The sequence below is a fragment of the Solea senegalensis genome, linkage group LG12 (genome assembly GCF_019176455.1).
Source record: "Solea senegalensis isolate Sse05_10M linkage group LG12, IFAPA_SoseM_1, whole genome shotgun sequence".
Taxonomy (NCBI): domain Eukaryota; kingdom Metazoa; phylum Chordata; class Actinopteri; order Pleuronectiformes; family Soleidae; genus Solea; species Solea senegalensis.
The window spans coordinates 741,006-759,833 of NC_058032.1; the positions used below are offsets into that span (position 1 = coordinate 741,006).

The following is an 18,828-nucleotide window of genomic DNA, read 5'->3' on the forward strand; positions in this document are numbered from 1 at the left end:
ACACACACACACACACACACACACACACACACACACACACACACACACACACACACACACACACACACACACACACACACACACACACACACACACACACACACACACACACACACACACACACACACACACACACACACACACACACGGGTACCTACATCACATCACATCACATTACATGTCATTTAGCAGACACTTTCATCCAAAGCGACTTACAAGGGAATTGAGTACAACCTGTCAGGGATGGAGTTGAACTTGCGACCATGAAGTCTTTGCACACAGGGTCTTAACCACTGAGCCACTCCCCCACCCTACCTAACAATAGGAATGGATGGTGTCGGTAATTAGAAAGAATGGGAACCCAGTGGCAAAGAAAGTAAAACAACATTAACAAATATTTCATATAAAGAAAAAAAGAAAAATAAAGGAAAAGACACCCTGGAGTTTTACAGCTAAGAACAATCTGGCAATTAACTCAGTTATTGGAACAAACTGCAATGATTTATTATGATTAGTGCAGCTTGTGTATTAGTGTATGTGTTTTTCACTCAATTGTTGACACTTAAAATTGTACAGTAGTCTATGTTCACAAGGAATACTCCAATAATTCACATAATTGATAAAACATAATCTGATTACAACCATGTTACGTTAAATAACAGTTTTGTAATAATTTTAGCTTTGGAACAAACTGCATCACTTGTTCATTGGCGTCACATCTGTTGACACCAGAGCGGGAACAGACGTTGAAAGTGAATATATCGTTGTTTTTCTTATGTGCAGATGTGAGACACATGTGGAGGACTGACACAGGTGAACAGATGCTGTCCTTGGTGTTTTAGCTCACCTCCATCACCACACAGCAGTGGTGGAGATCTCAGTGAGCTACAGCACCTGTGGAGCTGTAAACACGATGAAGTGGTCTCTGATCAAAAGTAGCTCATTGAACCAAATGAGCATTTTAATTAGGTGGGGTAGGTACCGATCATAAAGGAACTAGCATGTCCATGTGGCCTCATAAGGTTTATATTTGGGCTGACAATATGGGTCCCAAGCGAGTTTGTCCATGGTTTCCACAGTGGCCCCACTTTCCAGCCTACCCGAGTACTGAAGTGGGTTCTAAGTGGGCATGAGCTTGAAGTGGACAAATTGTTCAGGTAATAGTTTAGTTAACACAGGTGGGTCTCCATGGAAACCACGGACAAACCCACTTGGGACCCACATCATTGTCAGCCTGAATATAAACCTTATGGGACACGCTGGCTATTGGAACAGTGACTTGGTGCTAACATAGATCTAAGTCAATGTTCAAGAACTTCTACACATTTGACAGGATGTTGTTTCTCTGCAGAACCTAAAATCAGATTTATTCATCAGATTATTCATTTTTAATTTTTCGTTTAGAGGCTTCAAATCATACATTTCATCACCGTGTGGTAAAAGATGCACCACACAGGAGATAGTCAGTGTAGTGTGTTCAGTTCAGTGTTTTGTGTTTTTTTTTTTATATATTCTCATGAATCTAATCATACATATACCCTGACATACCCTGAGGTGCTAAACTACAAACATAGATGGCTCTAACATCTGTACTGTGTTTTATTGTAAACAATATAACAGCTAAACCTTGTCCGTAAATCTGTTTAAATGCTAATTTATCATCAAACGTGCAGAAAATAGAGCTTCACATTTCATCCAGACCTGAAATGTGATGATCAATTATCACAACATTGAATGAATGTTAAACAAACGCGCTCAGTATACATGAATGTTACGAGTCAGTGGACTGTTGTGTTCTCACACAGCTGCTGAAGTGGATGTTCATCATCCATCCAGTGGGAAAACAATGATAAACTCCACTGCCAGTGATGGAGAGTTCTGCCTCATGTCTGCAGGCACAAGAGTTTCATCTTTGCTTCTGCTCGTGACAAACAGGCTTTGAGTCGTGTACATTTATCATCGTTTACTACACTGTATGTTCTTTTCTGTTTAAGATAAATTAGTGACGTCTGTTGTTCTTAGAGTGTTCCTTGTTCTCTACTTGTAAAATTAACAAAAAAAAACTTGGACTTGGAAAAAGGAAAAACATAAAAAGAAGAGACATTACATTTGATTTGCTTCAGTAAAGTATAACTAAACTTCCTCCACCCAATACCTGATTTTGAAAAATGCCAAAGAAGTGGGCTGAGACCCGAGTGAGAGAGAGAGAGAGAGAGAGAGAGAGAGAGAGAGAGAGAGAGAGAGAGAGAGAGAGAGAATTTCTGGTAATGAAATTTGCACCTGTCTTACAAAAGTGTACCAAGTGTACATGGGATTGAAGTGGGGAACTGTCATTGTCATCGTTGTCAAGAAACACGTCACATAATCATGTTCATAGATTGACTTCAACACATTGTGTTACCATGTTTCCACAGTAGACCAAGATTCTCATAGAAACCTGCAGGGTAATGCTGCAAACTGCACTCTCACCACTAGATGTCACTAAATCCAACACACTGCACCATAAAGACAATAGAATCATGAATATTATAGTAGACGGCGCCTTATTTTCTTGATCTGGGGAAAGTCATGGCTTTCATTTTCAGCAGCGCCCTCTTAAACCTTGTGTACCTTCTTGTGTTTATTCCAACAGACAGCTTAGTGAGGGCCAGCACACAGCAGTGTTTTTGATGTGGTATTAGCCTGTCAGGGGCTTTGACACGGAGCCACAGTCGGAGCCACAGTCGGAGCCACAGTGGTCTGTTTTGTTGGCTTCAGCTCGCTCTGTAGCGTGGAATAAAGCTGTTTGGACGAGTGTCACAGCAGAGGAAAAATAAATATCAGAGTATTACATGAGCATTGATGAAGGAACAGTTCTGTTGCTCATGGAACAAAATACAGAATAACATGGATTATGACAAGTATTAGTTAAACAATGGACTGTTTATGTGCACAGGGTTCTCTCTCTCATTTCTATATTACATGTCCATACACAAACCTACGCCCTTGGTTTTTAGTTATTTATAAATATAGATTTTAGATTTTAACGACCCCCACAGTTCAAGTATAATTTGAGCCCGACTCTGTTTAACTACATCAGGTCAGCTTGACCATGTTTACATGTACAAGTGTATTCAGTTGCTTTTTCTATTCTATTAATAAGTTGTTGATGAAGAAGAAGATGAAGACACACTATCTTGACTTGTGGGAAATGATGTCCTATATTGTGTGTTGTGCTTAAATAACTTGAATGAACAGACTGTGTTTTCACTGGTGTCCTTCCAGAATAGGCAGCTAACTAGCATTAGCTCTCACGGTCACTTTTGTTTTGGTCTGACTGAAAATGACTGACTTCAGTGTTGTGTATCTTATTGTTGAAAGTTTTGTCCACTGTCTCGCTGAATCATCTTCCCTCTGAATGCACTCTGACTGCAGGTGTAAAGGCAACACTTAAACACTGTGGGACAACGTACAGTGATGGGAATAGAACATGATAGCTGCGGTGAGACTTGCTCTACATTTGGACCCACTTTTAAAAAGAGACAGACTCTGATGCAACACAAACACGATTTATGCTACTTTATTAAAAAAATATAAACTACTAACCACCTTACCAAATTTGAATGATTAAAAAAGTGTTCAAATGTGTTACATATTACTTAGAATTACTCATTATGTTACAACATCACTTGATGGTTTGAATCCACGTTTAACACGTTATCCTCAACACTACTGACTAAAATAATACCCTTAACTCTTAACTTATTTCTTTATTACATAAATGTCTTTCACATGTTTTTCACGTGTTGTCAGCCACTGTTTTGTGAAATGTAACGTGTGAAGAGAAGCCTCTCTTACTATAAACCCCTCACTACACAAAATGCCTCGTCCTCACCGCATCAGTGACCAGTGAATGGGGTTTTTCACCAGGAGGAGCCGTGAGATGAGAAGTGAGACATGAGAAAGAGGAAATCAGGCTTAATTTAGCTTGTTCACCACTGCACCTTCATGGAAGCAGTGCTGTCTGTGGTCATGTTTCTTTCCTCCGATGCTGTATTTCTCTTTTTCCTTCCCTCACCTCCGCTCTCTGATTGGCCGGGCGTTTGGGTTTTAGCCGTTCTTATCTCTGTTGGGGTGCAGACACATTTGCATCATGCTGGAAATGAGACTGGGGTCTGTGATGCATCGGCGGGTTTTCTGCAGAGTGTGTCTTTGAATATTTCACACTTGATGAGTGAGTGCAGATCTCAGGCTTAGGGCCACAAGTCGCCAAACTCCACAGCGTCTATGAGTGACAACGTTAGCATTTGCTGGAAGGCTAATGTTAGTGTAAAGCTACAGGATTACATTCTTTCATAGTGGTGACAGAAAGTCTTCAACAAATCAAGAGTGACACACACACACACACACACACACACACACAGTCAGAACAACAGAGGTTCATCTTAAATGTTAAATGTGCTGGATTTTAAATTTGCCCTTGACCTTGATAGCTATAATAGTGTTTCTGTGTGTGTGTGTGTGTGTGTGTGTGTGTTAATACAGTAGCCTTTATTATTAAGGAACTGTGTTAACTCTGAGGAGTCACAACTACAGCATTAGTTCAAGACAGATTCATTATAATTAGCCTTATTTAACCCAACTATGTAGATTAATGTTTAATACATTTGATCATTTCTATGATTTTAACACCAGCATGAATGAGTTTGACATGACTGTGCTCACACGCTCAGATCCATCCATTCATCCATTCATCCATCTATCGTCTACCTCGTTATCCTCCATGTGAGGGTCGCGGGTCACTGGACAATTATGTAAAACTGAAATGCTACAATAGTGTTTTCATTTATAGTTTATATGTACACACAAACATGTGTTATATTGCTGAGCAAATAACACACAACGACCAGTTTGTTTCTGCAACGCTGTCAATCAAAAACTGGTTCCACCTTTCAGACAATTCCTCCAATCATCACGCAGAAGTCACAGAGAAGCTGAGCTTCCCTGGAAGTGAAGATTTTTTCCAATCACTGTCAAGCTCTTTGTCGTCCTATGGAGAAGAGCTGAAGCTGATCTTCAAGTGGTTTTAATGCTGCTACAGGAATACGATAATCAGCTGATTCTGAATGAACTAGTGACACGTTCTAATCATGTTTAGTATTAAAACGAAAATATAACACATACAACACATATTAGACAACATTTAAGAGGAAGCTGAGCTTCCTTTGTTGTTTTAGAGCAATCACCACTGCCATATACGGTCTAATCCAACAAAACAAAATGCGTTTATTATATGAATAGATAGAAATACTTTGAAAGTGATCAGATAAACTATTTTCTTCATGAGCTTGTTTTAAAGCTTCAACATAATAAATTTGCTTCCTTTTGGTCACTAAAATGACGGCGTGGCATCATGTGACCCGTCTGCTTTGCTCGTGTTAAAGTCAAAGACTGATTCATTTGCTGTTTCCACCACATTTCACCAGTTCACAGAAATAATGACGTGTTTGTCACTGGATTCTGAACTTTTGCTGCTTTGCTCAGTTCTAAGTACGGGAAAATCAATGGTTGTGTGTGTGTGTGTGCGTGTGTGTGTATCTTTGTGAGGACATTTCGTCTGGTGCTTACAACTTTAAAGGGCTTCTTGGTGGTTAAGGGTAAAAACTGGGTTTAGGTTACAGTTAGGATTACTGTGAGTGTCCTCAGTAAGAATGCAGCCGTCAGACAGTCATTGTGCGACGTGAGTGGGAAATGTTGTGAGTCTGCTGGCAGGCGACGGGCCGGGCTCTGGTCAGGATCAGGAGGCCGAGGACGGAGCGGCGAGCCCCATGTGTGGACAAAGTGAGAGCGGTGGCAGAGTAATGGGATGCGGTGCTCCACAAAGGCCGTTTGTTCCCCCAACAATGTTTTATGTATGTGGTTCGTCTTTCATCAGCACACTCAGTATTCAATTTACATAGTGTGTACTGATCCGGCACTGAATGTGAAGCTGTTTATGCTATCTCAGCCACTTTACTGTGACACTGAGATGTGCGTGTGAAACTGTGTTTGTGCTTCACCCCTCCGCCCACGTCCTGCCCCCGTCCTGCCCACGTCCTGCCCCCGTCCTGCCCACGTCCTGCCCCCGTCCTGCCCACGTCCTGCCCCTGCCCCGTGCGTGCTTATTGTGGGTGGTAACGACGGCTTTGTCGCTCTCCCAGCAGGACACACACACACACACACACATAAAATGCTGCTTCACAGGATGCTTCTGTATGTCTATCTTTCCAGGTTGTGCGTGTGCGATTGTGAGAACATCATTTTCGGAGGTGCATGCCGATTGTGCCTCACACTGTGCGCGTGTCTAACCCATCAAGGTCCTCGCTCTCTCCCTCCTCCCCCCTTTACCGTCCATCCCTTTATTTTCCTTCATGCGCTCTGATTTTTCCTCTTCACTTGTGAAATGAAGCAGCCACACATCCAAAAACAGATGTTCCTCCTGGAAAAACTTTTGACTTCCCCACAATCCAAACACTGTGTGTTCTAAATAAATAAATGAAAACAAGCCCAGAACTTCATTCATCCCAGACAGCTGTGACGAGCTTGGCTGGAGACCATATACTCTTGTCTGACACAAAAGAGGCGACTGTTGGAGAGACAGAGCCAGAGAAAGTGCTTGTTCCTCAGTGGAACTTACATAAGCTCCAATTCTGCTCCAAGATATCTTTTTTTTGCATTGTGTTACTTGAGCTTTTTGCGTCACTGGATCATTTTTATTTGCACACACAAGTAAACACAACTGGCATTTATTCACCAGAGCTAACCATTAGCCAACAACCAGCTAATGACTGAGTTGGAACTGGAAGTTTTACTGGACGACGTTTCACCTCTTGGATGAGACTGAGGGTTAAATGAATTTCATGCTTTCATCAGTCTTTCAGTGTTGGATGATATGATAATATTCAGCATGAAAGTCAGTGTGTGTTCACCTCAGACGCTACATTAATATCAATGGTCACGGTTACCGTGTCGTACATTTGCGCTCTGCTGTCGGCTTCATCACGAGACCTTGTTCAGTTGTTTCAGTTTTATCACTAATTACAGAACCTTTTTCTTTAACCGACCTAAAGAGAATATAGTCAAAAACAGAAATAGTCAAATGTGTGTGATGGTTAAATGTCTTGTTGTGGGGAGATTGGTGGCTGTCTCCACTCCCCCTACTGGCTGTTTGTGGGAAATCAACCTTGCAGGATCAGGTTCACCAACCCGGAGTCCTCAGAGTCAGGTACTGGTTTATGGCACTACATACACACACAGTGTCTCACTGTTGTAAGAGGAAGAGAAGAACCGGCATATGACTGACTGACTGAGCGAGCGAGGGAGGGAGGGAGGGAGGGAGGGAGGGGCCACACATGAGTAAAAAACGTTTAGAACAACATTAGTGCATGGATGGATGTTTTGGGCGGTGTATCCTGAGACTGTAGAGAAGAAGCAGACCTCATATAATCTCAATCTTTGTTCTATTTTGACAAAACTAACATGCACCAACAACTGTGCTGGAACTGGAGCAGGTCGAGTCTGTGCACACATGACCCGGTCCTTAGTGTTAAGTTAGACTGGAGACCATTGGTTTGAAGTATTGTAGGTGTATTGATAAGCAGTAGCAGTAACATTACAATCATAATTGTGTGGTGGGCGTAGGTGGAGGCTTTAGAGCGTAGGCCGGGGTTTGGGGATTGAACTGATTTTTACTTACTTGGGTGGGCGTGGTGGTTTTCGTCTGCCTTTCCGGGCCGATGTGAAGACCTTTGCCAGGCGAGCCACTTCCTCTGCCGTCTTGGGGTCATGCTCTTTGACCCAGATCTCCAGGTTTGGATTGAACCATTCTCAAGTACTGTTCCAGGATAATAGTCTCAGTCTTTTACTGTTGACTTCTCTGGTCTTACATACAGCTCAGGCTCCGTCTTCAAGGACCAGAACTGTCTTCTATAGGTTTCAGGTGTAATTTTGAGTCTTGATGTCCATTGAAACATAAACAATCCATCTTTAGGTCAGCGACAGACATGAGCCATTCTTTCACATGTGGTCAGGAAGTGCTCGATGTCATCTTCTGCTGCTAATGGCTGTAGTTTGGGATAGAACCAAAACTCATCTGGATCATTGTAACCGTCATCACCATCATCTCTCCCCGAGAGGGTCAGGCTCAGGTCGCCGTTGTCTCTGTTTGAGCACTTGCTGTTGTTTCCATCTGTTTCCATCTGTTGATCTTTAACTGCTCGAGCTGGAATAAGAGTTTTCACCAGACCTGCAGGTTCCTCCAGCTTCTCGTCCCTGGACCTGGTTCCACTGCTGAGCCGGTTCCTTCGTCTGGTTCCTCACGTCCATTTTTCTTTCCATGTCTCGTGGTCATGTCACTGCAGTGACATGACAGTGACACTCTCTGACACCACCTGTTAGAATGACATATTACAGTGACACTGATGATGGACGAGGATAAACACACACGTCTCAGCAACACACACACGCATGTAAAATGGCTGCCTTTATACTGTGGCCCTGATTGTCAGCTCTGGTGCTACCATGTGCAGGTTTCCCATCAACATCATTACTATCAACAAACTATGTATTTTTAACTTAATATTTTGAACAAGTTTTTACACATTTTTAATAATGTTTTTTTGTAATTATTTTATTAAAAACAAACTCTACAATCAACATTAAGATTCCAAAAATCCTATCCATCTTCCACAAGTTCCCCTCTCCTTTCTCCTCACTTGGTTTGACCCGGAACCATAAATAAGTTCCTGCTGGACGTGGGACTCTTTTACCCGAACACCGTGCTGCAACAAAACAAGAAGGTGAGTGTGTGTGTGTGTGTGTGTGTGTGTGTGTGTGTGTGTGTGTGTGTGTGTGTGTGTGTGTGTGTGTGTGTGTGTGTGTGTGTGTTCACTGTAGCGCCGCTCACACATATGAACTTCCTGACTTGACTTTGATTTCTTCTTTGTTTCCAGGAGGAGCTGAGCGACCAACACATCACCTGCCTCAACACAAACTATTCTAACACATGTTTTATAGAAAATGTGCAAACCTGCAATAAAGTGCATATTAATATTAAATATGTTAAAAATCCCCAGTGATGACGGTCTCTTTGTTTCAGCAGATCTTTTATCAGAAACACAAAGATCTGGGTCCAGAGACCCGGTCTCACTGAGAGTTTGACCGTAGTGTGAGAGTGAATGTTTGTTTCCGTGTTCCTGTGATGGACTGGTCGTCTGTCCAGGGTGTGACCCCAGCTTTGGCCCTCTGTGATTGGCTCCAGCTCCCTGTGACCTTCATGTGGAGAATAAAGTGGTCAACAATGAATGAATGAATGAGTGAATGAGTGAATGAAGTTTTGCTACTTTTGTCCTGAGGACTTGACAGAAAAGTCAGCATTTGTAAAACGTTGACTCAGAGGACACTTGAAACTGCAAACAAGGATCATTATCCGTCTTTGTTATGGCAGGAAATAGGAACCCATCTTTTGTTTTGTTTCGACTGATTAACTAAGACCACAATCAATTTATTTTGATTGGTTTCTTGATGATTCAGTTGCATTGGACCGATGATGCGTTAAGCATTTGTCCTTGAATGTAACCTCAGTATTTATCATTCCTCTGCATTCAGCACACAAAACTGCTTTCCAAACCTAAGATCTTTATTTTTTATTTGAACTCTTTTTACTTTTGTTTAGGATCCAACACAAAACATTTTATTTTACTTTTTAGTCTCCTTTTACTGAATTTTTATTTTCTATTTTACACCAACTATTATTTTGTCATGTTATAGTTCATCATGTCCTTTGTTACCTATAATATTTAATCATTTTATGTTCTGATTGACTTATTTCATTTAATCTGTTACTATTTGCATGTTTAACTTTAACCTCTTGTGAAGTATTTTAGTCTCCAGTGTTTGTCCTTGTCTTCCCCATGACTGTTTTAATACATAATACCAGTCATATGTGGGCTGACATTATCAGCATTGTTTTGGTTAAATAACTTTCAAACAGAAAAGAAATGCAGACATGACGCAGAATAGGAATCATAAAAATTGTGTTAACACGAATAATAAATGCCGTCCTGTGCTTCAGTTAAGTTGAGGCGTCGACTGTGGTGATCATCAGATAATTCAAACGTGAACCTAAGTGACTGCAAAGAAAATAAACCAAGTCACTGAACTGTTTTCATAAACAACGTCCAAAACTGAGTCTAAACCATCAGAAAACTCTGCAATAAATCAGCATCAAGTCAAATAACAATAGATTAGAAGTCGCGTTTTTAATTTAACGGACGTATTGTGTTGGAAAATGATATGACTTTTTATTCAGTCACATACTGCTCGACATCTGAGGACAGAACTGTTGTTTAACCGGTGGCGAAACACTGAAGTGAACAGAGAATAGAGCGATGTGACAATATTCTGTAACGTCTCCAATTGAATACACAGTGCAGTGTTGTGTGGATGTTTCCTGCTGTGCTGCAAACCATTTGAAACGCTGTGGTGATGATTTGGAAAACACTCAGCACTCGCTCTGTGAAGACTGAAGTGCTGAGGTGTGTAAATATTTCAGAAACAAACAAAAGCTGCTTCAGTTTGTGTTGACGAGTGAATCTAAACAACATCAAGCTAATGTGTGTGTGTGTGTGTGTGTGTGAATGTTTTGTGCGCAGCTACAGTAAATTATTTTCACATCATTTATTTACATTCACTATCATATTGCCCATTATACAGGCAACTTCAAAGGTCCAGTGTGTTAAACCTGTAATTTCACAGGTTGAAGTCAGTGTGATGGTTAAATGGCTGTCAGTGGTGAGTTGTTGCTACGCGGAGGATAAAACAGGGACGATGTAGGATGGATGTTTGCGTAGTTGTCATTAAAATATTTACTTTAAAATGGGTGTTTATGAGGTTCTTATGCATTATACTGTAGTCAGTATGTAGAGCAGACATCACACACTGTGCTGTCTGATGGAAGAGGGAGATGAAGGAATATAAAACACAGAGTCTTTGGTGCTGATGTCCTTTGGAATATGAGAAGTGGACCTGACAGCTTTGTAAAATAGAACAAACAGTTTTCTTTCGAGGTGGGCCTTGCACATTTTCAGCTCCAGTGTGTTGTTACTCATGTGCACTAACGTTCACTGTCACTTTTGGGTTGCAGTGCAGAAACCTCACTTGTCCTCACTTCTTGATTTGAGTCGAGTTCTCCACTGGAATCACAAATCCAGCATGGAAATGTCTCTGTGGCTGTGCTCGAGCACATTTCACACAATCAGTGCCAGGTTAGAAACATCCCTTTATCACAAGGCTCTGCCTCTCTGTGAAGCCTGCCACCTCTTTTTCAGGCTGCAACATTCTACCACTTCAGAGAAATAATTATGTGTTGAACATGGACGTGGTGGCGAGCATATGTTACATTACAGGAGGCTGTGCTATAATGTCATCCTCATAGAACATTAATAAGTATGTTTTTCTGTAGGTCTTACACGACTGTCCTGTGTGCACACTGCTCTACAAGTCAAGTCTGAGTCCACTGAAGCCGAGACAATAGCCAGAAGTTATCAAGCGAGTCACAGAAGAAAAGCCAGAGAAAGTTCTGCTGCAGTCGACTCTCATACAAAACTTGACGTGTTTTTGAGACAAACCGAGCAGAAAAAAGAGCCGTTGGATGTTGTTGTTGTTGTACGGTGCGATGTCGGGCACCGCCCACACCGAGGGTTTTATACCGTGATGGAAACACAGAACCAGGCTTTAAGGTAAACTGCAAGCTCAAATAATCAGGAGAAGCTACAGTTAGCACCTGCAGTGCAACCGTACAGTCAAGTGAAATCAGTATTAGTGTATGAAATCATCTGTGAACATTAACTGACCACACCTTTCACAACGGACAACAGGCGTTGTCTTTAGCATTAACGCTGCAATAATGTTGTGTCTGTCTTTTTAAAATGTGAACTTCCTTGTCTTTTTAAAACTTCCTTGTCTTTTGTCCTTTCAGATGCGTGGTCAATATCATCACCCGTCTTCCCCTTGGCCTCCGCCCCCACTGACTGTGTGGAAGCCCATCGTGTGTGCTCAGCTGATCTCCAGTGCGAGGCTCTGTACCGGGGCTTGGAGCTGTGTGCGGCCGATGCGGCGGTTTCCCCGCTCGGGGAGCAGGCGGCAGCCGAGTGCCTGGAGAGACAGGACGTCCTGCTGGCCAAACACCCGGCTCTGGTGGCCTGCAAGTGCCAGCGTGGCTTTCGCAAGGAGGAGCAGTGTCTGCGCATCTACTGGAGGGTTCGCCTGCTGCCAGGTCAGTGAGCGAGCTGCTGGGGAGGAGGTTCTCTGCTTCACTGTGTGAATGTACTGAATTTAAAAAGGTCATAAAACATTGTGTTATTGTTCATGAATCATGGTTTTTGCTTTGTTTAATCAAGACCATGAGATTCCCATCAGAATTTAATCTTTCAAGTCGTTCCATTGATTTTTTAATGTTTATTTATTCAGAAACTAGAGATGAGTTGGGGCTACAGCGACACCAGAGTGTGCAGTAAACTGTATGATGGACAAATAACCAGCTTATCACAATAAATGAAGCTGAAGACTATGGTTCGGTTTGGTGGGGATCACCACAGAGGCCCACTGTCACCCCGGGACCAGGACTTGGACCCGGTTGCACGACTCGGGAGACAAAGTGAAAAATAAACAAACTTTTATTTTCAAAGTGCAACTAAAAAAATTACAAACAAAACACAAAGTTTTGACAAAGTGACAAAGAAAAGTATTAAAACCTGAGGAGACAGTGACACGGAGCAAATCCTGATCATTCCTGACGAGACAAAGACACGAGAGGACCAGCTGGCAGCAGGCAGACCATAATATACACATGGTAATGAGGAACAGGTGGACACAATCAGGGCGGGGCAGACAATCACACTGGCAGGAAAACACAAGGGGGAGGAGCAAGTTACCTGAAACGAGAGAAGAGAGACATTTGAAAATAAAACAGGAAACACAAACTAATCACCAGCAGCTTTCTCGATGATGACGCCCACAAACAGCCTCTTTGTTCAGTTCTTGCTCCTGAATTTGTTTCATGTGTTTGGCTCAGAGTCGTCCAGGGAAGGGAACTTGGCTTGTAACCACAGGGTTGCCAGTTCAAATCTGGAGATACCTCTGAGCAAGATACACAGTCACCATTGCTCCCCATTGATCGGGTTAATCATCAATCACATCCAGTATACTGGTCCCAAGTTCAGATGAATAGGAAGAAAAATGCATTAAATGAAATACGTGGGTCACTGAGCAGAAGTTCTGCTGCGGTGACTCTCAGAGGAGGAGAAGGTGAAAGGAAAGGAAGTCATTGTGGCACCAAGTCGTAACTTCACCCACCTTAACGCCCGGTTTGCAGAGTACATGAGTGATGATTCAGCAAATGTAAGAAACACATGAACAATATTCAACACACTCGTTCTGCAGAGGGAACTGGAACTAGCCTCGTATCTGCTGTAGCTTCAGATACCATGGGATGTAAATGGCAACAAAGACGCAGCTGCTTTGGCTCCGTTTAGCGAGCGCATGTGTTTCATTGTGATGAAGGAACATGTCGTTGTTGTTGGATGACATATACCAGGCCACACACACACTCATTACTGGTCGTAAGCAGAGCACATGGGATTTGTTGACAAGATAATAAACAAATAATAAATAAATATAGTATCATCACATAAAACTTCAACTCTGTGTCACACCGTTCAACACACACACACTCACTGGCAGCAAAGCTGTCAGGGGTAATCTGGAGTTCAGTGTCTCTGATATGATAATACTACAAGAATGAACATATTATGGACAATTATTGTGTATGTTTAAAGTTAGTTTTCATTAATCCCCTTAGGGAAAGTATTCCTCTGCATTTTGACCCATCCTAGAATTAAGAGCAGTGGGCTGGGTATTTGAACCGGCGACCTTCTGGTTACAAGTCAAGTTCCCTTTCCACTTGGCCACAGGCTGCCCGTTCAACTTCACAGTTACTACTCTACAGTAACACTGAAGAACACAGAAGGTGACGTCTACAAAAACATCAACATGTAGAAATGCTGAACTGTTCTCATGTTGAGATATCATTTAATATATTATTATCTATAGAGTTTATCCTTTAAGTTGGATTATGTTTGAGAAACAACACTGGACAGGCGAACACTGAAGCTGCTTTTAGAGCTTCTGGAGATGATCAGTCCAGATCACTCACTTGATGGTTTTCAGATCATTCAGATCAGCGTGAGCCCACCAGACGTAACAGTGTGAACGTGACTGACTCATGATGGTCACAACAGTATGTTATTCAGATTTAACAGAGAAGAAACAACCATTCACACTTACATCATCAATAATGATTCACCAGTTAACTGTACACTCCACTCTGCAGTGAGAGGAAGCTGCAGAACGTCCTGTCCTAACCTCTCACTCCCTCTAAACAACAAAATATCTTTATAATATAAACAGTTTTCAGTGATATTTACACACACACACACACACACACACTGAGTGTATATCCAGAGTGCATTAGTAAGTGAGCTAACACTAGCCCTCAGACTCTCAGACTCTGTCTCCCCTGTGGCCTATTAGCCAGCGGAGCATTAGTGTAATTACACACTCTTCAGTTCCTAACCCTGCAAGGCTGCTCGAGCGTGTCATTACCATAAATATATAGCCTGCAATAGGATTTACATACATAAACACTTTACATGCCATTACATTCTTGATTGGGTTAGTACTTTGAAAAACGTTGAAATAATTTGCAGGAACAAATGGTCTGTCCACTCGTCCATCAAGGCTCAGCTGATGGTTTTTAAAACTGGACAAAAGCAACTTTCAGTAGCTTGAGCTGACGGTGACGATGATGCACCTGCTTTATTTCAGCCTTCATTTGTCCACACATGACCTTTCATTGACACAGATCAGATTCAGGTATGTTTAGCAGCAACACACGCATGTATTACAACATCTGTCCAAACCATTAAGTCATTAAAAAAGCAACTAAAATGGCTCTGGAGTGGTTTTATATAATTATATAAATAATTTATATATAATTTATATAAAGTTTTTAATGAGCTTCAATATTGTCATTCAGACACTGAACTGTGCTTTTATATAGTCAGTCATTTAGATCCAAACACTGCTGTCGTTAAGAGTTCATGCTCCACGAGTGCAGCCTGGTCTCCTGCTTTCCATTAAGAATAATAACTGGCCCCTCCCTTTCCTTGGGGTACCAGAGTATCATGGTGAGACCTCCATTGTTGTGTGTTGTATTCAGGGTCTCCGTCTTCAGGGTCTCCGTCTTCAGGGTCTCCCTCTTTAGGGTCTCCGTCTTTTAGGTCTTTCAGGCTCTCTTTCTCCCCTTTCAGGGTCTCCGGGGGTCTTCAGGGTCTCCGTCTTCAGGGTCTCTGTCTTCAGGGTCTTGGTGGTTCAGCATTTGTCTTGTGTTCCTCTCACGCTGCTGTGGTCACGTTGACATCGATACGTCAGACGTTTGCTAATGTTTGTGTTTGTTCTTCGTCTCCAGGGGAAGATGAGCTTGAAATGTCTCCCTATGATGACACACTGATGGACACTCGCATGGCCTCTTTAGTGGCAGGTACAACACACACACACACACACACACACACACACACACACACATGTCTAACCCTTAACTTAACCAGTTCATCACAAATGAGGTTCTAACTTATTAGGACCAGGTTTTGGCCTCCATGAGGACTACTGGTCCTGACAAAGGTCCTAAAGATGTAATGAATATGAAGACACAGACAGAGAGAGCGTCCATGTGATTTACATCAGCGTCCATCACTGTCACACATGCAGTGTTTAATATCTGTCTCAGCACTCATACAAATACACACAAGCAAAGTGACTCAATCAATCAATATGTAGCAATCAATAAATAATCCTGATAGTGAGCAGCTGTCACATGTGGACCCGCCTCTCTTTTCTCTCTGGAGGGAAGGCGTGATGTGTTCAGGGTCAATGCTGGGACACCGGGCACGTAAAAGCGTACGTTCAGCTCAGTTTACAGTTTACGTATGTTCACAAGCTTCTCGACCTAAAATACAGAAATACAGCCAAGAGGATAGTTTTGAAACTGTTTATATTATGGGCTGGATGATATGGAAAAAATATCATCATTATATATAAATATAACTTTTTATATCGTTGGATATATATATATATCACAAGGTAAGGCTGAACCATATGGCCTATCAATAATATCAGGATAGTTTTTGTCTGTGTCCAAATATACAAGATATAAGATGTTAATGCTTCTCAAAGAGTGAGAGTGACACATTTATGATCTTAAAACACATTTATTACCTTATAACCTTACAATTAGTTAAAATTAAAGATGTGTTAATATAATATAAATGATGTGGGTTCCGTGTCTATTTCATTTATAATCTTAAGTGTATTTCCTCATAAACCCTGTGTAAAATATATCCTGAGAGTCTTGAGTCCTGCTGCATGATGCACTCACACATACATCACAATCCTTTGGTCTCCGCTCAGCCTCATCTTTCCTGGACGGTGAGAACCAGTGCCTGAAGGCAGCACAGGACTGTGGCTTGTACGAGAAGTGTGGCTCCCTGCGATCGGAGTACGTCCTGGCCTGCACCAAACGGATTCCCGGCTCCAGCCGGTGCAACCAGCACAAGTGCCACCGGGCACTGCGGCGCTTCCTGGAGCGGGTTCCTGAGGAGTACAGTCTGGGTGTTCTGTTCTGCCCCTGCACCAACACACTGTGTGGAGAGAGGAGGAGGAAAACCATCGTACCGTCCTGCTCCTACCAGGATATGGAGGGGCAACAACCCAACTGCCTCCATCAGCAGAGCTTCTGTCGCCGTGACGACCTCTGCAGGTCAGACGCACACGCCTGACACACGGACTTCATTCTGTAAATCAGCTGTTTTTATGTGGCACTGTTGTGAACTTGATGACGACACAAACCGCTGTCTCATTCACACGCACTTATCGTATTGTCCTTAAATCCTTCACAATCAATTCAAGCTCACCACTGATGAACTTGTTTAAAGTGAATCAATACTGGTTCAAAATGTTGTTTAACATATGAAAACAAAGGTGTTTGCTGTTGTGAGATCAGTTTGCTGGTGACACCTGTTTCATTATTCGCCTTTTATTGACATGAATGCTTTAAATAGAATCGCCATAAATAATCCAAACGCTCGTCTGATGATTATTTTTACATCAGTTAATGCGTCGATTATTTTCTCGATTCATTTAGTTCTCGTTTTCTCGTCAGAAGATTGAAAAATGTTGATCTGTGTTTCCCAAACCTCGACATCATATTCTCGTATGTCTTGTTTTTGTCCACAAACCATAATGAATCAGTTTGAATGATTTCTTTGTTCTATGGAGCAAAGAAATCAGATAATATATCAAACTATAGTTATACAGACAATTCACTAAGTAATCGATTAATAATCTATTATTCTAGAAACATACAGAGAGGATCAGTCACTTCATCAGGAAGTGAGTGGACGCTCATGATCCCACGCTGCTCACAGACTCATCAAACTCAGTCTCTGTGTTGTTTTGATTAGAGAGAGAGAGAGAACTCACTAACTAAGATAATATTTAGTTGAAAATGAGAAGTTAGACTCTGAATGCCTCAGACCACACGTTCACGTCAACACAGTTTGTTGCCACATTTTTCAATCAAGTGCTGGTGGAATCAGAGAGTAGTTCCATATGTGTGGAGAAACTCTCAGATGCCCAAAATGAACGGAATTAAAGTTCAGTTAAATTGAATTTAAAGTCCCGGCAGTTAAGACGGGCTCATGTGGCTCAAGCTGTTCTGACAAACCCCCGAACCCCCCCACCCAAAACCCCCTCCTCGTTTCTTCCACAGCAAACAATTATCAAGCTCAAATAAATGATTGAAGACTCACGACTGATAACTGTAACTTATCCTGTGCTCTCTCTGCTCAGTGACGATGGTTTGCTATTGATATTCAATGTGTCACGAGCTCAACAAACATGATTGATGTGTGACGAAGATTTTATGACGGCAATAGTCGTAATTGTTAGTTTTAATATATAATCAATTCAGTTTAGTTTTTTTGGGTCTGACAGAAAAACTCTAATCTATAATTTAAACTTGGGGTGGGGGGGGTTTAAGAATTGGCTTCAAAAATCCACATAAATCCCCCTCAGACCTAAAGACTTGGGGAACACTGGCCCCAAAGTTTGAAGAGGTAATTAAGAAAAGATGGAGAAGGGACAAATCGTCCTGCAGTGAAATGTGCCAATGATTCTACGATAGTAAAATAAATACAGACTGGAAACCACTGCACACACACACACACACCATTTCTGCTGACAGGTCCAGACTGGCTGATTTCCTAAGTAACTGCCAGCCGTCACCGCTGACAGCCAGCGGCTGCCTGAAAGACTCAGCGGGTCTCTGCCTCCGAGCATATGCCGGACTCATCGGTACGCAAGTGTGTGTGGGGGCAAAGTTGAGGAAGGAGGAGGATAAGCGAGGCGTTTAATTACATCAAGTAAAAGGATGCATTTTACCTGCTTTGACACCGTGTCGGGGTTTGTTCGCGGTCACTGTGACTGTGATGGGAAGTGAAACGCTTCTACTCTGCAACAGAGAATAAATACACATTACATTACAAGGAATCCAATGATGACACAGACAATTTAATTAGATAGAAAAAGAAAACAATGTTAACTCATCCAAGGATTCACAGCTTTCATGGTCAGAAGGAAAGAGCGACACAGGAAGTGAACATCAAACTACTTCCACTGCATGATGCAACAGAGTCT

At 42.0% G+C, this 18,828-nt stretch overlaps 1 protein-coding gene and 1 long non-coding RNA gene across 2 annotated transcripts in view; both read left to right on the plus strand.

Annotated features, from left to right (window-relative positions):
- The window catches only part of LOC122778388 (GDNF family receptor alpha-4-like), a 48,266-nt gene that overhangs the window by 12,721 nt on the left and 16,717 nt on the right, over positions 1 to 18,828 (plus strand). Inside the window, exons 2-5 of the mRNA XM_044040240.1 lie at positions 11,996 to 12,292; positions 15,545 to 15,616; positions 16,543 to 16,891; positions 18,377 to 18,486. Of these exons, the coding sequence (XP_043896175.1) occupies positions 11,996 to 12,292; positions 15,545 to 15,616; positions 16,543 to 16,891; positions 18,377 to 18,486 (828 nt within the window). The remainder of the gene's footprint in view (positions 1 to 11,995; positions 12,293 to 15,544; positions 15,617 to 16,542; positions 16,892 to 18,376; positions 18,487 to 18,828) is intronic.
- On the plus strand, positions 7,607 to 9,087 carry LOC122778389. Its single transcript, XR_006361430.1, has 2 exons — positions 7,607 to 8,816; positions 8,970 to 9,087. It is a non-coding gene; the product is annotated as an uncharacterized LOC122778389 (long non-coding RNA).